This window comes from Sander vitreus, chromosome 16 (assembly GCF_031162955.1).
Source record: "Sander vitreus isolate 19-12246 chromosome 16, sanVit1, whole genome shotgun sequence".
NCBI lineage: Eukaryota > Metazoa > Chordata > Actinopteri > Perciformes > Percidae > Sander > Sander vitreus.
The window spans coordinates 10,425,380-10,444,381 of record NC_135870.1 but is presented as its reverse complement, the minus strand read 5'-3'; the positions used below and the strand labels follow the sequence as shown (position 1 = coordinate 10,444,381).

The 19,002-nt window shown below is 41.3% G+C and overlaps 1 protein-coding gene across 4 annotated transcripts in view; it reads left to right on the top strand.

Annotated features, from left to right (window-relative positions):
- The window catches only part of ptpn13 (protein tyrosine phosphatase non-receptor type 13), a 45,248-nt gene that overhangs the window by 22,041 nt on the left and 4,205 nt on the right, over nt 1–19,002 (top strand). For 2 of the 4 annotated variants that reach the window (XM_078270896.1, XM_078270894.1), the window contains 33 exons: nt 785–878; nt 1,565–1,781; nt 2,821–2,895; nt 3,023–3,194; nt 3,633–3,783; nt 3,879–4,017; nt 4,281–4,433; nt 4,904–5,086; nt 5,212–5,374; nt 6,166–6,601; nt 7,243–7,349; nt 8,325–8,378; nt 8,989–9,078; nt 9,283–9,390; nt 9,518–9,649; nt 9,819–10,315; nt 10,732–10,863; nt 12,149–12,242; nt 12,389–12,474; nt 12,571–12,739; nt 14,398–14,612; nt 14,714–14,812; nt 14,927–15,315; nt 15,415–15,553; nt 15,649–15,804; nt 16,130–16,301; nt 16,463–16,673; nt 16,817–16,902; nt 17,003–17,064; nt 17,472–17,627; nt 18,050–18,215; nt 18,341–18,430; nt 18,591–18,697. In XM_078270896.1, the coding sequence (XP_078127022.1) occupies nt 785–878; nt 1,565–1,781; nt 2,821–2,895; nt 3,023–3,194; nt 3,633–3,783; nt 3,879–4,017; nt 4,281–4,433; nt 4,904–5,086; nt 5,212–5,374; nt 6,166–6,601; nt 7,243–7,349; nt 8,325–8,378; nt 8,989–9,078; nt 9,283–9,390; nt 9,518–9,649; nt 9,819–10,315; nt 10,732–10,863; nt 12,149–12,242; nt 12,389–12,474; nt 12,571–12,739; nt 14,398–14,612; nt 14,714–14,812; nt 14,927–15,315; nt 15,415–15,553; nt 15,649–15,804; nt 16,130–16,301; nt 16,463–16,673; nt 16,817–16,902; nt 17,003–17,064; nt 17,472–17,627; nt 18,050–18,215; nt 18,341–18,430; nt 18,591–18,697 (5,300 nt within the window). The remainder of the gene's footprint in view (nt 1–784; nt 879–1,564; nt 1,782–2,820; nt 2,896–3,022; nt 3,195–3,632; nt 3,784–3,878; nt 4,018–4,280; nt 4,434–4,903; nt 5,087–5,211; nt 5,375–6,165; nt 6,602–7,242; nt 7,350–8,324; nt 8,379–8,988; nt 9,079–9,282; nt 9,391–9,517; nt 9,650–9,818; nt 10,316–10,731; nt 10,864–12,148; nt 12,243–12,388; nt 12,475–12,570; nt 12,740–14,397; nt 14,613–14,713; nt 14,813–14,926; nt 15,316–15,414; nt 15,554–15,648; nt 15,805–16,129; nt 16,302–16,462; nt 16,674–16,816; nt 16,903–17,002; nt 17,065–17,471; nt 17,628–18,049; nt 18,216–18,340; nt 18,431–18,590; nt 18,698–19,002) is intronic. The other 2 variants (XM_078270895.1, XM_078270897.1) reach the window with 2 other exon arrangements.

Genomic DNA, 19,002 nt, shown 5'->3' with positions numbered 1-19,002 from the left:
ACATAACTACTCACACACAGTGTCAGGGGGCAGTTTTACATGTGATGTGGCTTTTGTTTTTATAATAATTTGAGAGGAGTGGCTAATTGAGATAAATTTATTTTAAATTGTCAATGCAGTTGGAGATGTAGTTAACAACGGTCAAAAGCAAATTTATTCAAGATAACCTACCACCTATAGTGCATTTGTCACTGTATCCACGGGTTTCAACTTTTCACCAAAGTTTGACATTGAGCTCAGACAGCTGTGAAGAGCTTAGACATACTGGTAAAAACGGTGCCAGTTTTATTTGAAAAATGCAGCAATATATTAATCATGTTCTAAAATAGAAAGGCTGTTTGAAATACTTTCAACTGAAACAAACAATAAACCACAACTTCTAAGACATAGAGAGGCTCTTAATGTACTAGATAAGGCATTACATAATAATAATAATAATAATAATAACTTTATTTGTATAGCACCTTTTAAAAACAACACCTTACAAAGTGCTTTAACAGAAGAAACAAATGTATAAACAAAAGTGTTTATTTAGTACCATCTGACAGATACTGTTGCTGTAATGCAATGGTGGTATTTTGTATGCAATTTCAACGGTCGTGCTGATTTGATCTGCTTTCTATAACTGCTCCACCTCCTTGAACACAAGTTCGTGTAAATGTACATTTGCACCGCAGTGTGGATGTCTACATTTGGAGGGGTGTGTTTCGTTGTGTACGTGTGAAAACAAAATGTACTCCTTTTGTGTGTGTGTACACAGCTAATACTGCATTGTCTCTTCCAGCTAAGAAACCAGGCGATGTGAGGAGGTATAGCTCCCAGCTGGCACTTTCCTCTGAACATGATGCCCCCTCGCTGACGGGTCACAACACGCACAGGTAACAAACAAAAACACACACACACCTTTACTTGAGTTACATTGAAGCAAAGGAGCAGTTTATTACTTCTAAGAGTTAAGTTAGCTTCCAACTCAAGTGGACACTAATCTAGAAAAGCAAAACACCACTTTTATTAGTGTGGTCCTAAAGCTGCTTGCTGCACTACAAATAAGTAATAACTCACACTTCTGTGAATCAAATGGGTTTGTATGCGTTTGCTTCTTCGTTCCCTAAACAGAACAGGGAAGCCACCGATGAAGCTGTCCTGTTCGGTCCTCTGTGTCACACAGCTGGTGTGGCACAGCAGGGTCAGCCCCATGCTTCGCTAGTGAGGTCATCTAATGTGACATCCACATTCAGCAATCTTTATCTCTCTAATCTCTGGCATTACAGAGAACTGCTGCCTAGTGTTGTTGCTATGCCTGCCTGCTAACTAATGTTTTCATTCTATCCCCCACTGCACAGAGCACTTATTTTTCCCTGAGGCTAAAAGAAGACCAGCTAGTATTTGGCGTGTTTTATGTTTAAACACATTATGTGACATACCCCCCACATGTTGCTACGTTTATGTATTTATTTATATAAATGTCGAAGGCATCGCCGTTAAGCAACAGTCGTTTCCATTTAGCTTTTTGACAATATGAGACTGTTCTGACAGCAACACTCCTCTTTTCTTCTTCTTGTAGGCTGTATGAGGGGGCAGCTGATGGAGGTCTGCTCGGAGCAGAGCTACTCCTGCAGAGGCAGGAGGAAGAGGTGCAGCGGCTCCAGGCCCACCTGGCCAGCAGGCTGTCCAGGGCCAACCTCTACCCCGCAGACGACCCCCTGGCCCTATCTCGAACTTCCATGCTCGACCTTCGAGACCCCCTTCACACCTCTTCTGTACCATTTCGCAAACCCAAGGTTTTTGTTCTTCATGGCTTAACAGACTACTGGATGCGCTTTTAAATGATAATCTTTTTTTCCTTCTTTTTTTATACAAACATTTATTTTATTTGTATACAAAGCTTCCTTTGTCACTATTGAGCTATAGACCACATATAAACACACACACACACACACACACACACACACACACAACCCAGCCAACTCCTGAAAGTAGTTAAAAGAACAACACACACACTGCATTGGGAACTCCCTCCATCCAAGGTCTGATTATCTATCGCTTGAAACTCGTTTATATTGCAATTTTTGATGATTGATGTACAATTTTAACTCACATGAGCTGATTGGCAACTAGGCTGTTGATGCTGTGCTCACTGGATGTTATGCAAATACAAATTGCTGACTGGAAAACATAATTCATGTCAGCCTCTCTGAGGTAATTACAAATGTATGTGATTGTGGTACATGTGGGATTTCTTTGGGTACGTCAGATTTATACCACCTCCTATTAGAAAATGTGTTAACACAAGTGGTAAACATGGCAACAAATCTGCTGATGTTCGCAGTAAACAGTATAAATATCCCTAATAGTTTAATTATACTAGTGAAGACGATATATATTTGCTGTATAGTGTTTATGGTCGATTTTAAATTAAAGTGATTTTGACTGGGTGGGAGGGGGTGTCCAGTTTCCAAGCAAAGGAATCTTGCCCTTTCACTTCTGGTGAGAAATGAATTCAGCCAAGGAGGTTTGGCAACAAGGAAGTTTGTGTGCAACAATAAAAAGCATCGCATGAGTTGTGAAATTCATAATTACAGCAGCTACTAAAACAGGTGTGTGTGTGTGTGTGTGTGTGTGTGTGTGTGTTTCAGTGTAGAAAGGAAGTCTGTCATGCATGCGTATCAGTGTGTTTGTATCATTTCTTCCTCACTCACAACAAGTGAGAACAAAAAAAAATTGATTAAAAGAAGGCCCAGGTTGAAAATGATCCCATAATGTTTTGGTAAAAAAATATTCTTTTTATGACAGTTGCTTTCTTTCTTTACTTAATGGCAGAACTTCCACGGGCCTGAGTTTGTGAAGATGGCGAGTGAGCCCTGTGTTGCCTTATCTGTTCCCTCTTCAATAATGGTGAGGATGTAAATGTAATGCCACTTTTGAGCCAATGTATCCATGATGGTGCCACAGGACTGAACAACTGCTTTAGGTTCTCATTTGTAATCCATTACTTCTTCCTTTTTTCTTCTTTGCCCACAAGAAACGTGGTAAGTTGGAGGAAGTGCAAAGGAAGGTTGGTGTGGTGCTGCTGAGTGGCCAAAAGCTGGAGCTGAGCTGTGACATCAAGGCAGTTTGTAAAGACGTTCTTGACATGGTGGTTGCCCACATCGGGCTTGTGGAGCACCATCTCTTCAGCCTAGCATACCTCAGAGGTACTGAATGTTGCTCCTGTGTATGTGTGTGGTTTGAGTTACATATATGCATTTGCGTGAAGGGTATATGTACGGGATCAGTCTTCTATATTGTGTGCACTTGTGGTTGTATATTTACCTTACCCTAGTTATATGTTAGCTTCATCGCTGATCCATGTTGACCTTAAAAGTATTCTTTCTCCCATAAGAAAACATTCCAGAAATCCAGTGTTTGACCATTAAATTGGAAAATAATTTATTCTGGAGAAAGGTTTTCCCTCCTAAAATGCAAAGTTTTAAACTGAGATCATATGTTAAGCACATGTGTTTTTAACGTAGGGGTTAATGGCATTTCCATGTAAATTAAGAGAATGAAAATGTACAGACATAACTGATTACCTTCTCCTCACTCTTGACACCTCTCACCTACCCTCTCCTCCTAAATTATCACACACACAGATAATGAGTTTTTCTTCGTTGATCCTGATGCCAAACTGTCCAAAGTGGCCCCAGAGGGATGGAAGGAGGATCCCAAGAAGAAGAAATCTGATGTGCCTTTTAATCTTTTCTTACGCATCAAATTTTTTCTTGATGACGTCAACCTCATACAGTAAGTTTATATTTGGTAGGCGAGAACTTAAAATGACTGTTGGCATATTACGTTTAAGATAATCAACAATGTCTATATTTTTCTGTATATAACAGGCATGCAATGACCAAACATCAGTACTACTTACAGCTGAGGAAGGATATCTTGGAGGAGAGGATGCGCTGTGACACAGAAAATGCCATGCTGTTGGCTTCACTGGCACTGCAGGCTGAATTCAGTGACTACCAACCTGAGGTGCCAAATCTCTACTACATCTAAGTGTTATCAGTCAGCTAGCAACACTTAAAATAGTGGTTTATACTAAATGATGTAGTCACGTTAGTTTTGTTATTTATATTAGAATGTATCGATAAAAATACATTTGAAGTAGAATGTGAGGTAAATACTTCTCATGTAAAGAATAGAAACAAAAATGAATGAATTTGAACATTGCTCTTATTAAATTAAACTTGATGAAATTACATTAAAAATAAATGTTGTTAATTTCTACGCCTCAGCTCCACGGGAAGACCTACTTCAGACTGGAGCACTACCTCCCGGTGTCTGTCCTGGATAAGGTGGACCAAGCGACCATCAAGGAGGAGCTGCCGAAACTTCACAGCAACTACTATGGAGCATCGGACTCTGAGGCGGAGTTTGAGTTTCTCAAGGTCTGCAAGACCAGAGTCGTTTCTGACAGATGGACCAAAATGTTTTCAGTTACTGCTACACAAGTGTTTATTTTGGGAAAGACCCAATGAAAATTTAGTTTGCACAAAATGGCAGGTGATCTAGGACAAAGTGCCGAATATTTGACTTTGGCAGAAGAAGTAATACATTTGAGTTTATGTTTAATAGCAAACCAAAGATGACAGTGTCAACTACAAACAAAAGTTGTTGCATTTTATTTTGTCCACAGTCTACTAAAGCAACTCTATTTTCTCCATGCCACCGAACCAAATAAAATAATAATATCATATTGTATGTAATCAGATAAAAATGAGTGTACTCTTTGGATCACTGACCCGATGAATGACCTCTTCTCTGCATGAAACACATATTCACATCCTTTCCCTCTATCGCAGTTCTGTGTTTTTCTGACAATTTAAGACTCTCTCACTCTATATTGATTGTCTTAAAGGTGAGCCAGAGGCTGACGGAGTATGGTGTCCATTTCCATCGGGTGCTTCCTGAGAAGCGGTCCCAGACAGGCATCATGCTAGGTGTCTTCTCCAAGGGGGTGCTCATCTTTGAGGTGCTTAATGGAAATCGTACCCCGGTGCTAAGGTTCCCCTGGAGGGAGACGAAAAAGATTTCCTTCATAGTATGTACTTATCTTTTATTATCAGAAATAAATCTGTGCCACGCTGTAGTGAATGAAACGTATTGACTCTAACCTAGCCCAATTGTCATCACTTCAACTTAAATGTTTAACTTGTCACCCTGAAGAAAAAGAAGATTTGCCTCCAGAACACATCAGATGGGATTAAGCACCTGTTTCAGACAGACAGCAACAAGACCTGTCAGTATTTGCTACAGCTCTGCTCTGATCAGCACAAGTTCCACCTGCAGACGAAGGCCCGCCAAAACAACCAGGAGCTTCAAGAACTAGGTAGGAGAGAAGTGTTACATATATTATCACTGAGAGGAAGGTTAACATGTCACAGAATTTTGTTTCACACTGTAGGCAGAAAAGTGAGATATTCCAGTGTCCAGAAAAAGGCAAACCTCTAGATAATGTCAACACTAAACTACACTGTTTCCAGCCGCAGCTGCATGCGTCAGCCATCCCACGTTTCCTCTCCAGATAATAGCTGAGGCCCACTCATTTCCATCTCTTAGAATGTCAGTTTGTTTCTGTGAATTCACATACAAGTAGTTATTATAAGCTCCATTGCTTTCAGCAAAATGCATATAATCTTCGCCATTCTACGTCAATCATCATGTCCATTGTCTAAATTGTCCGTGTGTGGGCCATCTTTGACTGCTGAGTCATCTTTTTCATGGTTCCTTGCTTGGTTTGATTAGTTTCATTCAGCTGAACAACAGAACAGCTTTGTCTTTTATCACGCCCCATACTCCCACCAGATTGTTGACATAAAGTCACAACTAGGTTTATAAGTTGACTGCCAAGAAGACTGGCCAGACCATTAGCTATGATGATATCTCCAGAAAGAAACGTAACGGTGCAGAGGACTGTACCTGCTTTCTCTGTCTAGACAATAATTACTTCAGACTGCTGAGTTAATGACACAGATCAACACTTTTTGGGATTTCCCTGCTGTTTTATTTTTTCTCCAATTTTGTATAATTATTTGTATATAATAGTAAACAGAAATTATATTAGATATTATTATTAACTAACCAGTAACTTCTGTTTTACGTGTCATTTCTGGTAATCAGAGAACTGCCCCTTGAGCTGTTTGCAATATTCCCTTGACGCTCGGAGTGGAGGCGCAGCTGGGAGGACCGTGAGCTCAGGCAGCCTGGCCCCCAGCTTATCGACGCGCTCCAACCCAGACGCCCTGAAGAGGATCTCCTACTCGGAGCTGGCCCTCCACAAAGCACCATCTGGCCCAATATTGGTCCAAGATGAGCTTCACTTTCCAGGTTTCAATCCAGTGGCCTCCACGGCCCTTACCAATCCACGGGTAATGAGCCGCTCCCACCACAACCTCGCACAGATGCCAGAGTCTCCAGAGCACCGGGTGGCGGAGTTGTATCGTGGCCAGTCGCACAGCGGACTGAGTCAGGTACAACCCAACCAAGTGGCCCAACACTTACAGCAACACCAGCGAGCCAGCTCAGACACAGATTCCCTCTCGCACCAACAGGACAAGTGAGTTGACAGAAGTTGTCAGTTAACCAAAAGCCTGAATACGCTAGTATGTGAGAGAGAGTAGTAACAAAATCATAGTGGATGTTTTAAATGCTGACATCATTTTTTTTCATTTCTTTACCATCTATCAAGGAAACTGAATATTTTATGCATTTTTACGCATTTTATTTTGTCTTAAAAATCTTATTTCATGCACAGTAAAGAGAATGGGATCTTGTGTTTCTTAGTTGGCCTGTGTAAAATCTTCGAGCCAGAGTCTCCAAGCTCACCTCAGGACAGGCTAAGGTTGCTAAGTGAGGACTTGTTACTGGGACTATAGCTCTGCTTAACACCACAGAGACACAGAGAACTCAACTTCATGCCTCTAATTAAACCTCTGGGGGTCTGTGTGTGTGTGTGTGTGTGTGCACGTGGGTTCACATGCACTCTTGTGTCTGTGTTTTTGTTGGATTGTGCCTACCAGTGTGTGTTCCTATTTTAAATTAGTAACAAACTATTTTTGTGCCAGTTGCCCCCTCTCGTCAGCTTTACAGACAACGTGTGATTTTGATTGAAGTTTAGTAGGATTCTGTATGCGTAAAAAAACGCACGATACGTTGCCTTCTCAGGCTAATTCTTCTACCACTTGCTTTTCTTCTCAGATCTTTTGGCACAGTGTCTTACAGCAACTCGGCCTGGAATCTCAGCAAGTCCAAAAAAGAATCTGACTCTTCTTCCACAGAGGATACTGGCCAAGCATATGTAGTAGGTAAGGAGGCTGTCCTGATAATAATATATGCGGCTCTCTGGTGAAGGATAGTTCTCACCTGAAATGTACATCTGTGCTCATACCAATCAATTTAATTGTAGTTGTGGCCGAGACTCTAGGATAGTTAATCAGAATAGTTAATATAGTTCACCAGCAGTTAAGATAGTAGTTCTGTGCAGTTCCAGCTCTTTTCTATGAGATAATATAAGAATTCAGAAGAAGTTAAATGGCTTTTATACAGGCCTTTATAAGATAAACGGTGTTCTTATGACATCGGGAAAGCAAGTAATCATTATGAACATGGTATATTCTGAAAGCGAACAGAAAGATCTAAACAAGATAATTGCAGAGGATAATTTGAAGTCTGGCTACACCGTGTCAACGCAACAGTAAGTCGGAACAACAGGTAGCACATTTTGCATTTAATTCTTTGCATTTTGGTATCGTGATGCCTGCTGTGCAGCAGCTGAGTTCCCTCGTAGGGAACCTTTAAATAATGGTGTTAAAATGCTCATCTATATTATAAACCAGAAAATGTACCTATTAAATCTGCTTCAGTTTGCTTGTTCCAGCACAAAGGCAACATATTTGAATCATCTTCTTTCTAGTCCTCATTCGATTACACCAGCAGTTTGACATAAACCTAGTTTCTTTTTTCGGCCTGTATTGAGTAACAACAGAATAACTGCAACAGATACTCTATTTAGTCATTTAAATCTTCCTCGCGGCTGTGTCTAAGTTTATTTTTTGTTTTTGTTTACTTCACATAATATGCTAATAGTCACATAAAATGCCCTAATCATGCAGGAGGCTTCTGCGGGTGTTAATTATTAATTGATGACATAACATGTTTATATGAATATTTCCTATATTGCATATAAATGGGCAGAGAGGTAAACAAGAAGTTGTCATTGCTCTGTATAATTTACAAAACCAAAGCACAGGCTTGCTCATCTCTTGTGTTTCTGTTCCCAGGTGTCAGTATGCACAGTTCCTCTGGAACACCTTCAACCCCAGCCTCTGTCAATGGTATGTATTGAAATGTATACCTTTCGTTCCCCCAGATACATAGACTCTGGAGTTCCCATGCTTCGTTTACAGTATAATGTCAGAAGGCATGAAATATCCGACTGCTCTACACCACCACTTATTTTGAAACATTCTTAATCCCCCTTTTCAAGCTGTTGAACCATATGCTGATCGTGGCACAGCCAAGTACGGATATACAAACCAAAAAAATGTCTGTGTACTTAATCACAATTATATAATGCAGAATTGAGTCTCTGTCCTCTCAGTGCTGCCTGCCTGTGGAATTGGCCACGGTCCCACCACTTAATAGCTTCATGCTTGGCTCTGAACTCATGACCTTCCCTTTCATCCTAGCTTAACCTGTCTTTTTAGGCCCATTAGCCAACAGTGCTAAAGTAGGGGACCTTCAGCAACACTGTATGCCTGCCTGAGCTGATTAATAGTTAGTGTGTATATACTAATCCCCTCATAGTGGCCTCCTGTTTATCCCTGTGAAATTAATTTACCAAATTGACACTATGATATGCATCAGTCAGAAATGACAGAGCCAATGTATTTACAGTATATTCCAGTAAATATAACAAATGCTATGTGTCTTTGTGCTGCACAGATTCACTCAAGAAAAAGCTAATTGCCTTACCATCTCCAGAGAGAGAAATCACAACGGTAAACCTGAAGAAAGATGTGAAATATGGCCTGGGTAAGGGTGGATATTCATTTTCCTGAAATGCTTTTTACTGTTTACTTCAATCTTCTTGAGTTTCCATAAACGCCGAAGGCTTAGCGAGAAACATCCACTGTGGTTGGATATGTCTACAGTAGCTGCATTCAGGCTGTACACAGTTTGATGTTAATATCAAGCTTGAAAACTGTGTGTGTGTGTGTGTGTGTGTGTGTTCTCTAGGGTTTCAGGTTGTTGGAGGGGAGAACTCTGGTCGTATGGACCTTGGCACCATCATTAGCTCCATCACTCCTGGGGGTCCAGCTGATGTCAACGGCTGCCTCAAACCTGGTAGGCCAATGTTTTGCTCCAGTCTTCCTCCTATATGGATAGATTATGATGGGTTTTTTTTCTGTTGTCTACTGGGATAATAGTTAGCAGTGCTAGCATATGTGTAACAGTTGTAATATTTCTGCAGGTGACCGGCTGATCTCAGTGAATGATGTGAGCCTAGAAGGGCTCTCTCATGCCACCACGATTGACATCCTCCAAAATGCTCCTGATGATGTTACTCTGGTGGTGTTACAGCCCAAAGAGAGGCTCTACAAAGGTAGAAGTAGGGATATGAGTGTAATGTTTAGTAGAAAAATAGAATAAAATTTGTAATTTTAAATTATTCTAGAGGAACAGTCTCTTATTTGCAGTTCACCTTGTCTGATTAAGCAGTCTGATTGACTTGCAGACTAATATCACTGTTATCATCTTTCTTGTTTTAACAGAATCTTCTTCAGGCTATGTTCCCTACCAAGCCAAGTCTGCATTGAAGGCACTTAACTCTGGCCAGAGACGAGAACTAGACTTTGATACCTCATCAGAGGAGCAGGCGGGAACAGGAAGCCCCAGCCCTCCCCTCCACAGCACTGGCACACCGTCATCCACCTCCTCCCCAGTCCACCAGCATACCAGTCTCAGTTCTCAGGACTCCAGGACAAGCAATGGTGCTAAGATCAGCCCACCCCCTGCTAATGGAGTTCAGTATTGCCTAGAAAGAGCTAAAGCTGCTGCCACAGCGGCTGCCACATCTGCAACCAGTGCCCAACATCACAGAGCAGAACCTAACGTGGGTTTGGATCCTACGCCACCGGCTCTGCCACCCAAAACTAGAAAAGCTAAAGTGTCAGAAGCTCCCAAAGTGTCCGAGCACTCTGACTGGGGGGATTCAGACATGGATGAGGAGACGTATTCCAGTAGTCAAGAGAAACTCAAAGTCAAAAAGGTGCAGCATTTGTGTTTATGAATTCATTGGTGTGAATGGATTATTTCCTTTTATACATCATCTACGGTCTACTCAGCAGATCAATGAACCAAACTCACAAAACCATATAACCAACTTGTATTAATGGAACAGGATAATAATGATTCTTCCACAAACAAGCATTACACATTACCTTTCAGATGCTTGGAACAACTAACTGTCTGTTGTATATAACTTTTGCCTATCATTACATTTACAATGTCAATGCAAGGCAGCTTGTTACCTGTACACTGCACGTCATTCCTTGAATGAAATATCCGCTCATTTTCTTCTCAGCGTTACCTTGTTCAGCCTTCTCACTCTCCCTTGATCCCCTTTTTTCTCTGCATGTTCCAGCTTGTGATAATTCAACTTAATACCCTGTTCTCTGTTTGCAGGAATACATCATGGAAAATGTTAATGGTAATGCCACAGGGGTCAATAGTCTCAGTCCAGGAGAACTATTTGATGTTGAGCTGTCTAAAAAAAACAGCAGCCTGGGCATAAGTGTCACGGTACTGTTCGGCAAGGTTTTCATCCTCTCTTTGTTTTGCCCCCTTCCCCCTCATCTTGTTGTCTGTTTGTGGTTATATGTCGCTTGCTTTGGTTTGCTTTTCTAATGCTGTATGTTGTCAGATCTAGAAGCTCTTGTGGGAATATTGTCCACCTAATTCTTTTTGCATGCCTTTTTTTTTTTAACCTAAACGATTGTTTTTAAAATAAAATCACACAGTATGTTTAGTACATTCAGTAAAGACCATAAACAGTTTAAACAGGACTTGTTAGTGAGCTTTCTTATGGCTTTTCTTATTGCTGCTGCTTACTCTAGAATGACTTACTGGAGTGCCACTAATATCATTTCTCTCTGAGGGGTTTTAAACACCTTATTGATTGATAATAACACTCAATAACAAATCATGTGCAGGGCTGCTGTAAAATATTATTGTCTTAGAATTATAATTTGTGTATTGAAATAACCATGAAATGCACCTTAAAAATAAACCTATTATCAAGACTATCTTAACCAAATGGACAGTGAATAGAACTCTACATTGTCTCTGATTATTAGGATTTGACCTCAGTCATTTTGTCAATAACATCACAGTGGAGGATTTTTATAATTGTGATGTGATAAAAGCTTTGTCTTACTTGCATAAAAAAATATTTTAAAACAACAAAAACAAAGCATAATTTAAATCTGATGGACATTATTGGGACACAGCCATTTTGGTTGGTCAATAAGGCGAAACGAGACCATTAATGTTCATGGCATTTGAGGCTGTACTTCGGGACTTTTTTTTTATCTTTATTTTTTAAATAGCATCATTAAAAAGGTATTCTGAGGATAAACAAAGAATGAAGACATTTTTTTAGCCTTTAAGTCACTTCTGTTTAACATGTGAATGATAGAAAACCAATGGCAAGACCCGCTCTACCTAAATCTGAGCCAGTTATCGTGTGCTGTTCACATGGGCATCAACAAAACCCTGATCTATGGTAAGGTCCACAAACGAAAAAACCTGTTAACAAACTACAGTATAAACTTCAGGTAAACTTTGGACTTGAATGTTTTTGCCAAATGGCTTTCAAATACGTTTCTTGTGAAGTTTGGTTGATATTTATTATTCTTCTAATGATAGTCTTTATGATGTACCATTAAATCTCTGAACCCGCAGTAAAGACAAAGCATTTATCATTAAGCAATTACACTTGAAATGAAAAAAAAACCTCCACACCTGCCATCAACCCCCATAGAAAATACGTAACTATTTTCCCTTTGGCTGATTAGACTAAGGGGTGTGTTCATTTTCTTAGGGAGGAGTCAACACGACTGTTCGACATGGAGGCATCTACGTCAAAGCCATCATACCAAAAGGAGCTGCTGAGCTTGATGGAAAGATACAGAAAGGTGACAGCCTTAACAGCAATGTTACAAATAATGACGTAAAACCGAACGACTTAATTAGCCAAAGAATTATTGGAGCAAACAAGTGTTTGTCGTCATCTTGCTTGACTCTTGTTTGTCTAAACCCGCTCTGTCTGTCCTATGCTCAGGTGATCGTGTGGTAGCTGTCAATGGAAAAACTCTGGAAGGAGCAACTCATCAGCAAGCAGTAGAAGCTCTCCGAGACACTGGGCAGGTGAGAGATGAAATTTAACACAAGCACCCTGCCGACAAGCTGTTAAGTTGCTACCCAGCTGGCCAATGATACTAAGCAAATAATTTCCTCCCACAGACAGTGCACTTGTTGCTGGAAAAGGGCCATCCCCTTGCAGACAATGTCCATGCTCCCCTCACGCCTCAGTGCACTCAACTGACTGCTGGCAGTGACCAAGACCAGACCAAGTATAAAAAGCAGCCACTTGAGGTCAAAGAAAAACCAGAGTACAGCTTTGTTACGCAAGGTGAGGCAATAACACGGCACGCAAGCAGCGTGATTAGGAATGTTTGGGTTTGTTAAGTAACCAAAACTTGAAGGTAACCCATTTAAGTACCCTAATGTGTCGATGAATCTCCTAGACCCTAAGCCCATCCAGGCCTGTATGAAATCTTAGAGTCCACAAGGATGGTTATGAAAGTAAGCAGGAAAACGTCATTCTCTAACAGTGTTACACAAATACACTTTGGTCTCTCTAAACAAAGTAACTTGCTGCAATCTCATTTGAAAGAAAACAAGCATGTGTGTGTATAACCCATTAGCTAAACACTGCCGCCTACATGTATTTAGAGCTCAGTAGCTGGTTTGGATGTAGAAGACCATTGTATTGCATTCCTAGAATGGACTTTTTTTTATTTTGTGCCTGGTGTAGATGTGCTCAGTTATGTCGATCTGTTTCTGAATTTGTATTATAGTGTCAGCCACAGACGGTGTTTTCCTTGCTGATTAGGAACACAAAGCGGGAATCACATACTATTAGGACTTTAATTTTGGAAGATATCCACTTGCCTTGTGTAACAAGCCTGCCAAAGGCTCATATTAACTTCAGCTGAACTTCAGAATGCATTTTAGCTCACAGTAAAGACTGGATTTTGTTCCCATCACTTGCATTGGAATAGTTTTAAGAAGGTATACTTTTCGTCCAGTTTGGACAGCAGGAACTATTAGAGCCACCAATAACGTTTTCAAAGTATGTATGGGCATGTGAGTATTGTATTAAGATTAAAAAATCTGAACCTATCCTTTGATATGGCAGAAAATAGTGGGACTTCTGTCAATATGTTTTAGTGGTGTTTTTGAGTTTCAGCAGCACACTCTATCTTCAGAAGATGACATACTAATTGTTTCCCCTATTCTGGTGTAAAAATGTAACTTGAGCTCAAACTAGTGCTATGGAGCAGCCTTTCTGAATAGTTACATATAATTCTACTCAGTGCTTAATTTGTAGGATCCCAGAGCGCAGAGGGGGGGTGGATCCGGCGACTCAAAACGGGGGCTGGAAGTAACGGAACAAAAAAAAAAAAATGACACTGCCTACGTAGCTTCTCTGACTAAAAAAACCTAAACAACGCTGTGTGTACATCAGGGAAATGTTTATTTTTATTTCAGAACATGCACTGCATCGGTGCGAAATGTAAAAAAGAGAAGAAAAAAAAAAGTCCCTCTCCCCCCTCCGTCTTACCCTGAAAATTCACCTCAAAACGCATCGAAAATGCAAACACGACATTTTTGTGGAACTTCAATGGGGAATACAGACTAACAAGACAGATAACAACATTGAACACTACACAAACAGTAATTAACTTTTTTCATTTAGGCGATTAATTTTTCATGGTGACACAGGAGGTGCCAGATCCAATTTAAATTAAAAAAAATAAATAAATAAAAAAGGTTCCGGATCCAACGTCGGAGGTGCTGGAACATGTTCCGGCGTATTCCGGCTCAAATTAAGCCCCGATTCTACTATTTGTAATAGCAAATCCACCATTTATCTTAAATTACTTTGTCCCTCCCACCATTCCTCCGTTCATCCACCATCTACACACTCTTATCCTGTCCAGGGTCGGGGGGGGCTATGTTGGCAGAGAGACAGTTCACTGTATTGGCATGTCTTTGTCCCCACAGACAATATGTTTGAAGTGTGTCTGCTGAAGAACACATCAGGCCTGGGCTTCAGTTTCAGTCGAGAGGAGAACATCCCTGACGAACCCCCCAGCTCCAGCATGGTGCGGGTTAAAAAGCTGTTTCCTGGCCAACCAGCTGCAGAGAGCGCTCGCATCAACGTGGGCGATGTCATCCTGCGGGTCAATCAGACCCCCCTTAAAGGACTCTCGCAACATGTAAGTAGGATCTCTCTCCCTGCTGTGATCAAGTTGGAATATAAGGTTTTTTGATACTTTAATTTATTTGTGTGTCTGTGTCCTCCCTTTCATTCACATAGGAGGTGATATCAGCATTGCGAGGAACAGGACAGGAGGTGACTTTGCTCCTGTGTAGACCTGAATATGGGCTTCTACCTGAAATGGACACTTCAGCTTTGGTGAGTCAGTAAATAATACTCTTTTTTTTTCTTTCTTTTTGTCTCTAGCTACTGTGTGGACAATTCAAGCACCAGTAATTGCTGGAAACTTACTTTTAACTTATTTCTTCCCAGACGCCCATGCCATCACCCCGAAAGGAGCAAGTGGCCCAGGCAGAGTCCAGCCTGAGCTTCGACAGGGCAACCTCTCCTCCGGGTACACAAGGCAAGAGGAGTCACGGCCCCGTGGAGGACGCCCTGGAGAGGCTGCTGCTTAAAACCCCCGGCCGACACAACAGCTACAGCGACAGCACCGATGGGGATGGGGATGAGGAGGTGGAAGAAGCCTTCAGCCCGAGCCCTGTGGAGCACAGCAGGCAAACTTGGGAGCGGAGTGTCTACCACACCCCCAGCAACAACCTAGGATTGGGACGCTACGAGAGCACTTGTCAGCTGGACGACACCATCAACTCAGCCTTCTACTCCCCGAACCTGTCAATGACACAGTCGGACCTCAGCAAGAGGTACTCGATCAATGTTAAAATAACGGTCATATTATCTGCATTAATTCTATTCTCTGATATCTCTCTTTTATAATTTTGTCTTTGTGGTTGTTTGGGCAGGTCTCTTTCATCCCCCCTGAAAGATGATCTGGAGTCCTCCCTCACTGCCCCAAGCCCTGATCCCCTGCCTCCCCCACTGCCTCTGCCCTTAAACCTCACAGTGTCAGGCAATGGGCAGGACATGGAGGAATTTGTCCCTGTAAGTATTGAGGAAAGAAAAATGTGGATCTAAATGTTTTAAAATGTATTCATACCAAGGGTATTCCTGTAACTGAGATTTATCTCTGTTGGTAGGAAGTAGAGCTCAAGGTCTCCTTGGTGAAGTCCGAGAAAGGCAGCCTGGGGTTTACCCTCACCAAAGGTAATGATCAAGGATGTTACATCCATGACATCGTCCAGGATCCAGCCAGAGGAGATGGAAGGCTCAGGCCCGGGGACCGGATGATTATGGTATGAATTCATCCCTAATGCCTTACTCTGGAGCATTAATACAACCCAAAGAAAGATTGTTTCAAACAAAGATAGTTCTCATTTAAAGGAATAGTTCAACATTTTGGGAAATGCGCAGATTCAGTTTTTTGCCAGGAGTTAGATAACAAGCTAGCTAGCTGTTTCCACCTGCTTCCATTCATTATGTTAAGCAATATATACTGTGCTAGTAGCACAGTATATATGAGAGTAGTTACATTCTTCTCATCTAACTTTCTGCAAATAAGCAAAATTGTCAAGCTATTCCTTCACATCCATATTGTTTTCTTTTATTTTCTATCTCCAGGTAAACAACACAGATGTGAGCAATATGGGCCACACCGAGGTGGTCAATCTTGTGCGTGCAGCCCCCTGTGTGGTTGACTTAGTGGTAGGGAGGGTCTTGGAGGCTCCTAAGCCCCCCATTGAAGCCCACCTGCTGCCTGACATTGGCTTTAAGGGCAGTCAAGAACCACTGGGTAAGAAACAGCCCTCGTTTACAACATAAAACAACCCTGGCACATCTGAAAGTCATGCACTGTATGTCCACTGTTCATAGGTCTTGCAAGCTTTCCCAGATGTTGCATCAAAAATAAGTACTAAATTGGTCTAAATTGTTTTACTCCTTGTTCTATCACAGGTTTGGTACTGGATGGTGGCAGCGACAGTGTGTACAATGTCTTGTTTGTGAAAGACATCCTGCCCGGTTCAATGGCCTTTGAGGAGGGCAGCCTGAGACCACTTGATCTAATCCACTACATCAACGGCGCTCCCACGCAGGACCTGACTCTCAGTGAGAGCACCAGACTGTTGGAGCTCTACCTCAACAACCTCACACTCAAGGCCACAAGGTAGTCTAACAAAGAATGACATGTGCAGCCTATATGGAATTTCAGTGTGATCTGGATGGCATTAGAAAAGGTTATTTGTTAGCTCATGCAAGAAACTGCATGTGGCGTAATTTCAATAACTTTTTTTTTTTTTTTTCTCAAAGGGATGGAAAGCCTGTTTCTCCCGGGCAGAAAAGTGTCTCCTTCCTTAACAACAACATAAGCCCCAATGTTTCATCCAGCATGAATGGTATGTTTCAGATCTTAAAGGTGTTACCTGTAAAACAATTTAAAAAAAAGTTCACTGTATGTTATTCTGCATATAATTGCAACATCGTTTTATGTTTAAGGTTTTCTTAAAGGAGAAGATCCAAGAGATACAGAGTGTCTTGCAGCACTTTGTCCTTTAGAGGTAAGTTAAGAAATACAGTTGCTGTATAGTCCATTGATGTGCTTGAATTTAAACGTGTCCTACTTTTGCATTTATTGTGCTTTCTGTATAGAATTGCCACGCAAAGAAAGAAAGATGTAATTGGTGTGTCAATGCCATATGGATACAGTGATTTTCAGCGATTTTCTGTTTTGTTAATGCAAAGGTGAATTAATGCTGGTCAAGACAAATATTCTTAAATCATCACAATAATATTGTGATCGCTGTCATCAAAGCTTGACTGTTGCCATCAAGCTAATGTCTGATAGCAATCATCACTTTATTGAATTTGCCTTCTTCGCTACCAAACAGCTGTCTACTAAAGCTTTGAATCTCGGATTAAAGGTAATTGCACTATTGATGATTACATTGCCGCATTGACTATGCAGGAGGAGATCATCAAGCTGGATCTGGAGAAGCTGCAGTCAGGAGGTCTGGGTTTCTCTGTGATTGGAGGGGAAAGGGGGATCTTTGTCAAATCCATCACACCAGGAGGAATAGCAGAGTCCTCGGCCAAACTGCAAGTGGGAGACAGGCTGCTGAAAGTGAGTCATGTTTGACGTTTGATGCTCAGTATTTAAGGTCATACTAATACATGTAGTTTTTTTTTTAAACACTGTTTAATGCATATTGTTAATTTACTGTTAAAATATTTGCCAATTTAACGGCTGACCTCTGCCTACACTATGAACTTAACACCAATAAAATAACAAATATGGGCGCCTGGGTAGCTCACCTGGTAGAGCGCACACCCATATATAGAGGTTTACTCCTCGACGAAGCGCCGCAGGTTCGACTCCGACCTGTGGCCCTTTGCTGCATGTCATTCCTCCTCTCTCTTCCTTTTCATGTCTTCAGCTGTCCTATCAAATACAGGCCTAAAACATTTTTTCCGCAATGGTGCATGCTTTGTTTTTGAGCCCCACATGTATTAAATACTGTGAATATTGTATCTGTCTTCTTGCAGGTGAATGAAGAACTAATGACAGGTGTGTCCCACACCAAAGCTGTCACAACCATCCGTAAAGCTAAAGGCCTGGTACATCTTATAGTTTCCAGACCGCCAGACCAGAACCCAAACACGTACCTGGCCTATCTGCCCATCAACTCTGATAAGTGCAATGGAAACACAGGTACATTCAGAGACACAAAACGTGGATTTTTTTAGTTTCTTTTAATCATTAACGAAGATCTGATTTGTATTAATACTATTGTTAATATTTGTGATAATCTGACACTCCTTCATGTTGCTGTCTAGATCTGAGTGAGGACAGTGGAGCGAAGACTAAGCTGTTTACTCTCCATGATGAGCTGAAATCTGGCGGCTTCCCTTCCATACCACCAATAGGTAATAACATACAGGCTCGAAAATGTACTGACAATCTCAGCAGAACAATGTTGAATGTCGTGTAATTTTACTACCTACATTTTAGTAAGTAATTAGTAAATAGAAATCAAAAACAAAATTGTAAACTTCACAAACTCAACTACGTTCCCATGTTTCACAGACTATGAAGATGATGCACTAGGACAGAAAAGAGAGACGGAGAACAGTGCAGAGCTTTCAGAGGACACAGACTGCGATGGTTCTTCTTTACCTGAAGACTCCCCTGAGGTACAAATCAAATCTATCATCTATCTATCAGAAACATTAAGGGCCCTATTTTAACAATCTAAGCGCACGGCATGAAGCGCATGGCGCAGGTGCGTTTAGGGTGTGTCCAAATCCACTTTAACTAGTTTGACGGCAGAAAAAAGGGTCCCATGCGCCGGGCGTTCAAAAGGGTTGTACTTAGTGTCTTCATTAATTCATAAGTGTGTTTTGGGCGTAACAGGCAATAAACCAATCAGTGTCATCTCCCATTCCTTTTAAAAGCCAGGCGCGTTTGTACCTTGGCACATTGCTATTATAATGGTGGA